Source organism: Heterodontus francisci, chromosome 24 (assembly GCF_036365525.1).
Source record: "Heterodontus francisci isolate sHetFra1 chromosome 24, sHetFra1.hap1, whole genome shotgun sequence".
Classification (NCBI taxonomy): Eukaryota; Metazoa; Chordata; class Chondrichthyes; order Heterodontiformes; family Heterodontidae; genus Heterodontus; species Heterodontus francisci.
Genome location: NC_090394.1, coordinates 71,314,834 through 71,327,056, shown reverse-complemented (window position 1 = coordinate 71,327,056; position 12,223 = coordinate 71,314,834). Strand labels below are relative to the sequence as shown.

Genomic DNA, 12,223 nt, shown 5'->3' with positions numbered 1-12,223 from the left:
TCCCCCACCATTGGGAACATCCTTCCTGCATCTACCTTGTCAAGTCCTGTTAGAATTTTATAGGTTAAAATCTGGTTAAAATTCATTTGCATAGTTTTCAGTTTTGCATTGACAAAAGGTCCATCTTGATGTGCAGGAAGCCCTTTACACAGAATCAGATTGTATATACATACATTGTATATTGTGTTAATCAAAACTAAACTATAACCATCAGGATAGCATAACAGAAATAAATGTGTGAAAAGGTTCATTTAAAAGAATCTCATCTGTCTGAGTAGCTCCTGATTGCTTAATGATCTTTGTTTTCATTCCTTCACTTCATTAGATTAAGTCTTAAAGTTTTAATTTTGTACTATTTTTAATTCCAGTATCTAGACCGAATAGGTCAGATCTTCTTTGGAGTTGCACCAAGACAGACTTCCTCATATGGGGGATTATTAGGTATGTTAAGCATTAAGCCATTTAGATTGTAAATTAAGTGATTAATTTCCTTAAGTGCTGTTTAATCCATCTGAATTCAACATGTATATGGGCAACTGCAACTCATTTAGTGAGATGTTAGTTAAGGAAACTAATCATAATCTGAATGCCTGTAATTAGGGTCATTGCGCCTGCGAACTGGAACCTGTTGGAACAACAAAAGGTTTTGCATATATTTGTCAATGAATTTTGTGTTCATCAAGGCTGAAGGATATTATTATCCATTTGCATTTCAGGGAAGTACTGTCAGCATCAAGCCCTAACAGGTCAGATGTAGCACAGTTAGATGGAATTGAACTCCCATCTACTCTGCCCCAGCAGTCTCTTTCAGTTCAACCTCAGTACTGCACCAGTGTGACATTTTTTGTTTCTTATATCGGCCATCTTGTGGCACTGTGTGCTGAGTGTCATAAAGGTTTCAAGTTATCAACTCCTACCTAATTGGATTTGTATTCCTTTGAGTTTAGAAAGTTGAGGGATGATCTGATCAAGATTTTTACGGTTATAAAGTAATTCAATAGAGTAGATACAGAAAAACAGTTTTCTCTGGTGGGTAATCCGGAACAAGTCGATGTAATGTTAAAATTAGAGCTGGGCCATTTTGAAGTTAAATCAGGGAGCATCTTTTCACACAAAGGGTACTGGAGGTCTCAGCCCAAAAGGCTGTGGATGTTGGGTCAATTGAAATTTTCAAGGCAAAACATATGAACATACGAATTAGGAGCAGGAGTAGGCCACTTGGCCACTCGAGCCTGCTCTGCCAATCAGATCATGGTTGATCTGATTGTAACCTCAACTCCACATTCCCACCCCAATAACCTTTCACCCCCTTGCTTATCAAGAATCTATCTACTTCTGCCTTAAAAATATTCAAAGACTCTGCTTCCACCACCTTTTGAGGAAGAGTGTTTCAAAGACTCACGACCCTCTGAGAGAAATATTTTTTTCCTCATCTCTGTCTTAAATGGGCGACCCCTTATTTTTAAACAGTGACCCCTAGTTCTAGATTTTCCCACAAGAGGAAACATCCTTTCCACATCCACCCTGTCAACACCCCTCAGAATCTTATATGTTTCAATCAAGTCGCCTCTCGCTCTTCTAAACACCAGCAGATACAAGCCTAGCCAGTCCAATCTTTCCTCATAAGACAACCTGCCCATTCCAGGTATTGGTCTAGTAAACCTTCTCTGTACTGCCTCCAATGCATTTACATCCTTCCTTAAATAAGGAGACCAGTACTGTACACAGTACTCCAGATATGGTCTCACCAGTGCCCTGTACAGCTAACGCATAATCTCCCTATTCTTGTATTCAATTCCCCTCACAATAAATGATAACATTCTATTAACTTTCCTAATTACCTGTTGTACCTGCATACTAACCTTTTGCAATTCATGCACTAGGACACCTATATCCCTGTGCATCTCCAAGCTCTGCAATCTCTCACCATTTAGATAATATGCTTTTTTATTCTTCCTGCCAAAATGGGCAATTTCCCACATTTTCCCACATTATACTCCATTTTCCATATCTTTACCCACTCACTTAACCTATCTATATCCCTTTTGTAACCCCCTTATGTCCTCTTCACAAGTTACTTTCCTACCTATCTTTGTGTCCTAAGCAAATTTAGCAACTGTACCTTCGTGTCATTTATATAAATTGTAAAAAGTTGAGGCCCTGGCACTGATCCCTGTGGCACACCACTCGTTATATCTTGCCAACCAGAAAATGACCCACATATGCCTACTTTCTGTTTCCTGTCAGCTAGCCAATATTCTATCCATGCCAAAATGTTACCCCCTACATCATGAGCTTTTATTTTCCGCAATAACCTTTGATGTGGCACCTTATCAAATGCCTTCTGGAAATCTAAGTACAGTACATCCACCGGGTTCCCCTTTATCCACAGCACATGTTACTACTTCTTAGAACTCCAATTAATTGGTTAAACATGATTTCCCTTTAACAAAACCATGTTGACTCTGCCTGATTACCTTGAATTTTTCTAAGTGCTCTGCTGTAATGTCTTTAACAATAGCTTCTAACATTTTCCTATGACATATTAAGCTAACTGGCCTATAGTTTCCTGCTTTCTATCTACCTCATTTTTTGAATAAAGGAGTTACATTGACAGTTTTCCAATCTAATGGAACCTTCCCCGAATCGAGGGAGTTTTGGAAAATCAAAACCAATGTATCAACTATCTCACTTGCCACTTCTTTTAAGACTCTAGGGTGAAGTCCATCAGGACCCAGGGACTTGTCAGCCCGCAGCTCCAACAGTTTGCTCAGTACCACTTCCCTGGTGATTGTAATTTTCTTGAGTTCCTCTGTCCCTTCCATTTCCTGATTTACAGCTATTTCTGGGATGTTACTTGTATCCTCTATAGTGAAGACCGATGCAAAATACCTGTTCAATTCATCTGCTATCTCCTTATTTCTCCTCATTAATTTCCCAGACTCACTTTCTATAGAACCAATGCGCACTTTGTTACCTCGTTTCTTTTTTAAATATCTATGGAAACTCTTACTATTTGTCTATCAGAGATTGCAAGATTTTTGTTAGTTAAAGTTATCAAGGGATCTGGAACAAAGACGGGTAAATGGAGTTGATGTCTCGATCAGCCATGATCTAATTGAACAGTGGAACAGGCTTGAGGGGCTGAATAGCCTACCGCTGTTCCTATGTTTGCGATTGCTCAATGTTATTTTGTAGCTAGGAAATAGATGGGCCTATAATTCCATCAGTATAGATGGATTTTAATAATCTGTAACACCTGCGTCTTCTCACCTTTCCAAGTAATTTTTAAAATTAGTCTTGAATATTTTCTATGTTGTTTGGATGTGGGTGATGTTGGAAAGCCCATGATTATTGCCTATCCTAGTTACCTGAGCAGGTATTGGGCTTTTTTCTTGAACCGCTGCTGTCCTTATGGTGATGGTCCTTCTACAGACATGTTAGGTCGGGTATATTGACCCACCAGGATGAAGGCACAGTGCTATATGTCCAAGTCAGGATGGTGTGTGACTTGGAGGAAACTTGGAAATTATGGTGTTCCCAAAGCATTTTCTGGATGAGAGAGTGCAGGGAACAGAGGTGCTGTTGAAGTAACCTTGATGACTTGCTGCAATGTATCCTGTAGACAGCACACACATTGCAGCCACAGTGTACCAGTAATAGAGGGGACGGACAATTGACTATAGTGGCATGGACACCGATGAAGCAAACTACTTTGTTCTGGATGGTGTTGAGCCACTTGAGCTGTGTAACTGAGAGTTGTTATTATTCAATCACATTCTTGACTTGAGCTTTTTAGATGTTAGAGAGGGATCTTGAACATATCATGGTTTAACTAACTATTGTGTTAAAAATCTTGAATGCTTGAGTAATATTTCCACTGAGCCTTCTCCAGAATAAAACAATCCTGGGCTTAGCAAACTCTCCTCGGAGCCATAGGTCAGCTTTCAGTTCTTTAGTTACTGTCTACACTGTCTCCAATGCCAGAATATCCTTGCTGTAATATGTTGGCATGTGCCCCCTGGATCTGGAAGCGTTGATGGATTGCTCATCAAAACTGGCAGCAGTAAGAAAAGCTAACTGAATCATGGGAGGTGTAGCCAGCTGGATAGAGCACAGATCTCATTAATCTGTACAAGATACTACTACGGCTATGCTTGGAGGATATTCTGGCATTGGAGGCAGTGTAGATTATAGATGCATCTGTTAATATATAATTGATGGTTTGCACCATATGCATTTGAAGTTTTGGACATTATCCAAAGGGAAATGGCATTATCAAATATTACAGAAAAAAATCAGATGAACTACATTTTCTCTGCAAAGTACTGAATTTTTATAGTTTTTATATTCCCTTTGCAGGAAACCTTTTGAACAGTCTGATGGGTGCAGGGGAGGAAGATGAGGTGGATGGGGAAGGACCAGAAGTCAATCCTATTGATCTTGACTAAGAAGAAAATTAACTTTCTGTTGTAAAGGTCTAAAGACAATATTTCACTGAGGTGTCTAAAGAATGATCTGCTTATACAAGAAATAGAAACAGCTATACCGTGGGACATTTTATGTGACAGTTTCACATCTGAGCATCTGCAAAGGGCTCTCTTCCCTTTCTACTGAAGGATGTGCAAAGGATGTTTCCTATTGCTGTCTCTATTGGAAATGCTGTATTATTTATGTTCAGTAGATATTTCATGATTTAAAGAACTGGTTCCAATTGGCCGTGTGTTGACTGGTGTAATAAGTTTTGTCTTTCTAGATTATTTTACATAAGATTTAAGTACTTTACAGCTTTGTGCTGGGACACTGGTACACATGGCACTACACATGGATGGGCTTGGCTGTGTGATGTAAAACCATGCACAAGTTGCTCATTACATAGCAAATTCTGCCAACAGGAGCCGTGGCGTCTCTGAATTGCTAAAACTAGCTCTCGTTTAACACGTCAGAGTAGTTGTCGATAGGAACAGAAAAGCTGTAGTGATCAGCAGCACTTGATTTAACTTACACAATTGGTGTAGCTGTTGCACACAGATTACAAAGGATCATGCACAAAAATGGGCTTAATTATTTCTGAACCAATAAACAACATTAAAGAAGATTGTTGTCATCATGATTTTATTTGAGGTGGTAAATTATATTCTAATTAAATTGCATACAGATGCTGTACTGTAAATACTTTGGGGCTGATTCTGCATGTTAAAGGTTTGCATGCCAGAAACTTTAAGTACTTTTTAAGCTTTAAGACTTCAAGTGCTAGAACTTGTTTTTAAAAAAAAAATTGCACAATGACTCCATAATCAGGAACTGGGTTTGTCATGTGGCAATGCTAAGACCTGATTAAATTGGAGTCAGTAGCACACAAAATTTAGTGTAATTATACATTATGCTTTATCGATCTGGTAACCATATCTAATTGTTTTTCCACCAAGTGCTGTCTGTAATTCACAGCCTGTGAAATCTTCACAAAGGTTAAATCTAAAGGGATTATATGGCAGCCTTTTAAACAATGGAATGGACTCAAATAGATTCCCCTCTTTCAGTGATATTTTTATGCATAAGTTGGACTGTTCCTTAATACTTGTATTTATCATTTGTATCAATTGTAAAAACAATTGGTCTCTTTGTTTGATACAAAGTCAGAACTTTGCTTTGAGGTGAAATATTTACTTTTTTTAACATAAAGCTCTTTCTTAACTACAGTTAAGGATTCACATGGGATATTGCCTTGCAAAACACAGTGCTCATTGTGGTACCTTGTACATGAAATAAGAATCTGTAATATTTCCAATATTGTACTTTGCTTTTATTTTAAATTCACCATCTGACAAATCATTTGTTTCAAAGTGCATGGAGAAAATAGGCCTTGTTAAAATTTATGATGTGTGGAATTAACACATTAGAGGCATACATGTCCAATCTAGCCAGCTTCCACAGAAGTAGTTTGTTTACGATGCATTCATTCCCCCTTATTAAAAGGCTGTCCTATGCAAGCACTGTTGTGACACCTAGATTTGTTCTAAACTGTGAAACTGGAAAATGTAGATGCTGTTTTCAAACATGGTCTTAATGGAAAAATGGCTGCTTGATCAATTTGTTGATTGTAAGCTTTGAATTGCACATGGTCATACAGCACAAAAAGAGGCTGTTCAGTCCATCATGGCTGTGCTGGCTCTTTGAAAGAGCTATCTAATTAGTCCCACTCATACAACATTTTATGCAAATTTATAGAGACAGCTAATCGAAATAAATAACATAATTACAAGGGCACTAAACACTATTTCCAAATACAATTTACAAATGTTAAAAAAGTGGACAAATATAGAGAAAATTGCATGTTGCTCATTTAATGAAAATGTTTACTGGCTTATAATTATTACAGGATTCTGACCGCATGGTGAGCAGGACATATATGTCCTTCTTTGCTTAGTCGTCCTAAAATATTTGCATGAAGAGGAAGCAGCTTACACAGTGGAAAGTAAACCATCACAGCGCTTCTTGTTCAGAAGGTTTGGTATCGATTTGCTGGAGGTGAGTTGTAATTTCTAACCAGAGGTGGATTACATTCAATACTTTGTTCTGTGACTGCAATTTGCCGTTCAACTGAGGATCAGATAGGGATGCTGCAGTTTTCAGCAAAGGGCAAAATGTAGTCTGAAGCCCTGAATGGAAAATACAAATTGCCTTAAAGAGAGAAGGGGATTAAATTGCAGCCTTTTAAACAGCTGAATAGTTACTGCGCATTATGGTTCACTGTTGCACTCCTTTTGTCCCTTGAATACTCTGTTTAGGCGGGGTAACCTGCAGTGCTGCTGACCTTTGCAACCTGAATAAAATGTTGACCAGTTAAATGGGAACCCAAGATAATTGGTCAACATTTGTACATTTAGTTTCAGGGTATATATCTTTTTGTGTGGGCAAATGCTGCCTAACTGCTAAAGATGAGTGAATGACCACGAGTACCTTCCTGCTCCATCATCCTCCACACTGCCACCAGTGTTCCCCCCCCCCCCAGGAGCCAAGTGAATATTATTCCAGGAGGCCCATTATTTCAATTGAAAGTTGGGTCACGTGCGCATTAAGGATTGATAAAATCAGTGAAGATTTGCATTTTTGCAGCAGTTTATTGGGTCACTTCGAACTATCACAGTATCTCACTCTCAGTGGATTACTTTTCAGTGTCCAGTAACTGTTCAGTAGGCAAATTCAACAGTCATGCAGTGCACAGAAAATGCCAGATGAGCAGCAATGAGATTTTTTAAAAATTCATTCATTGGGATGTGGACACAACTGGCAAGGCCAGCATTTATTGCTAATCCCTAATTGCCCTTGAGAAGGTGGCGATGAGCCACTTATTGAACTGCTGCAGTCTTTATGATCTAGGTACACCCACAGTGTTTGGGAGGGAGTTTCAGGATTTTCACCCAGCAAAAATGAAGGAATGGTGGTTCATTTCTTTTTCTCTGGCTGTTAGTTGAGGGAGGAATGGTGACTATAAAACCAGGAGAACTTGCTGCTCTTTATATAATGTCATTACACCTTTAAAATCTACCGGAGCAGATAGTAGGGTTTGGTTTAACATCCCCCTAAATGACAATACTGTGCTGAAACAGGCTTTCTCTTACATCAAATGATGAGGAGGGTGGAATTTGTATTTTATTCTACATAATTGTAAAAAACTAGTTAAGATAGAAAAAAGAAAATAAAAAGTCTTGCATTTTCACATTTTCAGGACATTCCCAAAGCACTTTATAGACCATGAAGTACTTCTGTGGTGGAATCACTGTTGTCATGTTGCAAACGGACTTCCTTAGTCGGAAAGGATTGAAATAGGTGGAGTGGCCAGAGTGGGTGGAGAGAGAGTTAACACATTGCTCTTTTACCTCTGAGGACCTGTGTTTGAATCCAACTCTCACTGATTGGTATTACAGAGGAATTGCTAAATGAAATATAAACAAGGTCCATCTTAGTTCACCTTCTCCCATCATACTTGTCGCACCTTACAAATAATGGAGTTATTGATTAATCACAACAATCAATCTCAGCATTATTCTACAGCACTTCCCCGCTCCCCCCCCCCCCCCCCCAAATCAAAATCTGGAGAGGTTTGGAAACCAAAGTCACTTGTTCCTTCCAAGTGTGCTACCCTTACCATAGCTTATGTCTCAAATTACTCATTGAAGAGTTTGGATAGTGTTAGTTCAGCTTGTAGGGGTGTGAGCCCTTAATTTTGAACACGCTCATTTAGAGGTCATGAGATTACTGGTGTGCAGAAATACCAGAAAGCTGTTGTAAATGGTGTTTTTTCCAGCTTGTATAGGAGATATATTGTTGAGGCAGACAATAAAGGACTTTGTTCTACATCTAGTCTCTGATGTATCCTCCGTAGGTGCCTGATGTTGAATGGCTGAAATGGGAAAGATTTAATTTCCCAGCATTAACATCCCTTATCTTGGTAAGCACAAAAAAGTCCTTGATACTCATCTTACAAGAAAACAAACTATTTCAGCCTGTTTTATAGGAATGTAATATACCCCTACATTAAAGATTTTAAAAGATGTAAATAATCAGGAACAATTTTTTTTATTCATTTGTGGGATTGGGGTGGTGCTAGCAAGGCCATCCCTTGCTACCCTTGAGAAGGTAGTGGTGAGCTGCATTTTTGAACTACTGCAGTCTTTGTGGTGAAGGTGCTCTGCTAGGTATGGCATTCCAGGATTTTGATGCACAACGATGAAGGAATGACAGATCTATGTTCAAGTCAGGATGACTTGGTGTTAATGGTGTTCCAATTGATAAAATATTAAGCAACACATTTCTCAAACGTAAGCAGAATAAATGTCTGGATCATTGGAACATATAGTTCTGCTTTTACTATAGTGTCCTTACGTTTAAAGACTTTCATTCCATGTTGAAAGGAAAAGTTAAAATTAGTATGAAGGAATAGCATGCAATCACCACAATACAACTTGTCTCATTTGTGCAACACAGTCAAGACCTTTTAATTGAAAGTAATCAACATCCAAAGTCTGGTCTGGGACGTCATGATAACTTTAAGTATTTCATTTCAGCACCATTTTCTCCACTGTACATTAAACATGGTTTCCAGAATCAAATGCACACCAAATTAGAACACAAATGGAATGGACATGAACACATTTATGCTTCAATTAATCCTATGCTTCATATTACTCTTCCTCATAATCATCAGGATCTTAATTTTTGGTTATCCACTTTTCTTTTTTGATATTCCTATATTCAAGTATATTGTCTGCTATCTTAAAACTTAGTAAGTTAGTTCTCTCCTCTATAGCTACCAGTGCATACTTCATTTTAATTGTTAGCAGCATAACATTTAATATTTCCAAAATCCATATATAAGTTACCATAAGCATCAACTGCAAAAATCCCAATAACAATGAGAAAGAAGTTAGAAACAAAATGCAGGTTATGTTACTCCCAATATATATAATTCTTCAGCTACAATCCAGTTTGGCACACTGGCTGTGAATACATTGCTTTATGCAGGGAGGTGCAAGTGAGAGAAAATGGAGACTGAAACAATGCAAATTGCATGTATAACTTCAAAGTGATTGATTATATAAATTAGATTTGGAAAACTTCATTCTGTATTTGGAATAAAGAATCTCACGCGGACTTTTTTTTTCCTTAATTCACTTCCTGTCCTGACATGTCGGCTGAGGCTCATCTTAAGTCTGCTGTCATGAAGTGTTGGTTTGCTGAGATACTGTTGTTAAGTATGCTGTCAGTTATGTCTCTAGGCACAGTTTCCCTCCATGACAGCTGACATCATTCACTTTTCGCACCATCAAACCGTTATCACTGGAACCCTCAAATCAACTCGCGTTCCCGTTGAAGATTGGAATAACCACATACAAGAGAATGCTTCCACTGACTTTTGTATATTAAAAAAAAAACACTACATCCAATCATGTTTAATCTCAAGACCTTCCTGTATGTAACAGGCTTGCTATACATTACTAGAAATTCTATGTTTGGATGCTTTTTTTCAGGTACCTTAGGGATGCTTAATGTTTTGGGCTGAGATTTCATCTCAGAAAAGATTATTGGTCCCATTGTTGAGGTACACTTAAAAAAAAATGCATTTAGTGTAATATTTAATGCTACTGTACTCACAGTTACTGTACACATGAATGAAAATTGATAAATATGGTTGGTGGCTTAATTGCAGTTCATTCACAACTTTGCAAAATAAATCTCAGACTTAAATGATTCAGTTTTTAAAAATATACATATTAAAAAGCTGAGGATACAATTTTGGATGAATTGTTGCAACGGAAAGGCTTTTTACATTGTTTACCATGATAATTATATATTACACTATAATCTGGCACAGACATCACAGAACACAATATATCACTAAAATTTAACTTTAAACTGAGCAGTACAGGATAACTATCATTTACTTTAAGCAGAGAACACATGCCTTTGAGAACACACCTTCTGAAAACAGCTAGACGCAATTTAATTAAAGCTGTATTTTTGTACAGAAAAAAGCAGTACCAATGTGACACGACATACTGACTTCTCAAGTTAAAATAATTTCAGGTTCACTAACTGGTATGTTTCTTCCTTTGACAGTCTGGAGAAAATATACACATGTAGGAGAAATAAAAAGCAATTTCAAGTTTTGTTGGTGAGTGGTCATAATTGCAACTAAGACAAAAAAATCATTATGGACATTGGAAAAAGTTTATCATGTAGAATCACTGCTGGTTAAAGTCTACAGTCTTTAATTTTTACTTCATACACTTAAATACAGCTGCTTGAAGACTGTAAGAACAAAGTTGACTAACAAGAGAATTGGCACATGACCAGCAATGGACAGTTGCAGGTGGGTACATAAAACAAGAGACTGAATTTAAAAAAAAAACCTTCAGCTTTTCATATTGTGTTTATAGTGTCTTATTGTGGAAACATTCTGGGATTAAATATTAATGAATAAAAATACTCATGCAGTGTTGTCGTGTGAATTGAACCGTAAGTTTTGACAGTTGTCCCAAATGCCGAGGTAAAATTCATGCTCTCGATTTTACAGTTTAGCGACATGCACATCACTTTCAATTTCATTTTCTTGCCACAGTTTAGTTTTCTTCTGGTGGCTTCACCCTCATACCCCTTACCCTGGTAACTGTCAGGGGGAGTATTGGGGGCACAGGGATGGGACAGAGGGAAACAGACTGCTGCACAAACACCGAACAATTCACTTTTCAAAAAGAACAGTGATGAGCAGGTGATGTCCTACATGTGCCCACGGCCTCAGGAAACCAGGGTCCTTCTACGGTTTGTGTTTAAAATGTGCTTCCACTGGAAAAAAAACACAAAAGGCAGCGGTCATTTCATTGTAAAAGCAACTTTGACAACAAAAATGCTTAGTTTAAAAAAAAATTTAAGTCCTTTGGTCTAAAAGCAGAGAATGCTGCTATCTGTGCAGTATCTGTGGAGAGAGAAACAGTTAATGTTTCAGGTCAGTGACCATTCGTCAGAACTGGAAGATGTTAGAGCTAAACAGCTATTTAGCAGGTACAGAACTTGGAAAAGGAGGGACAGGAAAGGAACAAAAGCTTGTGATACAGTGAAAGGCAGGAGTGATTAAATGACAAAATGAAGAAGGCAAAATGGGGTGGTAATAGGGCATGTCAAGAATGGGCTGATGAAAAAGCCATCAGTCGCTTCCCTTTTCCTCAATTTGATTGGTCTAATAGCTGAATTGCATGTTTTTGGAGTCTAATTGGTCAACATTGAAGTTTCATTTCCTGCAAATTAACTGAGCCATATTGTCGTTTTAAATAATATATATTAAAGGCTAATTCTTAAGTGTTCATGAAGTTATTAAGGTTAATTAGTGTATTGGTGCATGTGATATAGCAGGGATCCCACATGTAGATTATCTCCTTTAAATTTTTCGGGAAAACATTTTAAACAAATGCAGAAAATGGGGAAAGGGACAGGAGCTTAGATATTCTGCTAAGGGGTATCATCACCGCAATCTCCAGCAGGTTGGTATCAAATTCCTTTCTCCATTATGTTAATGGAGGACACATACATTAAAAGAGAGGACAAATTCCAGAACAGTAAAACGCTGCAAAGCTGAACCAGTGGAAACATATCCGCATCTTTCAAGACAGAAGCAGTCGAGGTTAATATGGGTGTCAACCATTCTTCAAAAACAAGTCTTTGTTGC

General features: G+C 37.9%; 2 protein-coding genes across 7 annotated transcripts in view; one reads left to right on the top strand and one right to left on the bottom strand.

The window, feature by feature from the left end:
- The window catches only part of get4 (guided entry of tail-anchored proteins factor 4), a 47,147-nt gene extending 41,359 nt beyond the window's left edge, over nt 1-5,788 (top strand). The window contains exons 8-9 of the mRNA XM_068056550.1: nt 369-441; nt 4,363-5,788. Coding sequence (XP_067912651.1) covers nt 369-441; nt 4,363-4,451 — 162 coding nt within the window. The 3' untranslated portion in view covers nt 4,452-5,788. The remainder of the gene's footprint in view (nt 1-368; nt 442-4,362) is intronic.
- A 3,171-nt stretch (nt 5,789-8,959) lies between these two features.
- Nucleotides 8,960-12,223, bottom strand: part of LOC137383515 (arf-GAP with dual PH domain-containing protein 1-like) — a 135,258-nt gene continuing 131,994 nt past the window's right edge. For all 6 annotated transcript variants that reach the window (XM_068056545.1, XM_068056546.1, XM_068056543.1 and 3 more), the window contains exon 11: nt 8,960-11,346. In XM_068056545.1, the coding sequence (XP_067912646.1) occupies nt 11,318-11,346 (29 nt within the window). In that variant the 3' untranslated portion in view covers nt 8,960-11,317. The remainder of the gene's footprint in view (nt 11,347-12,223) is intronic.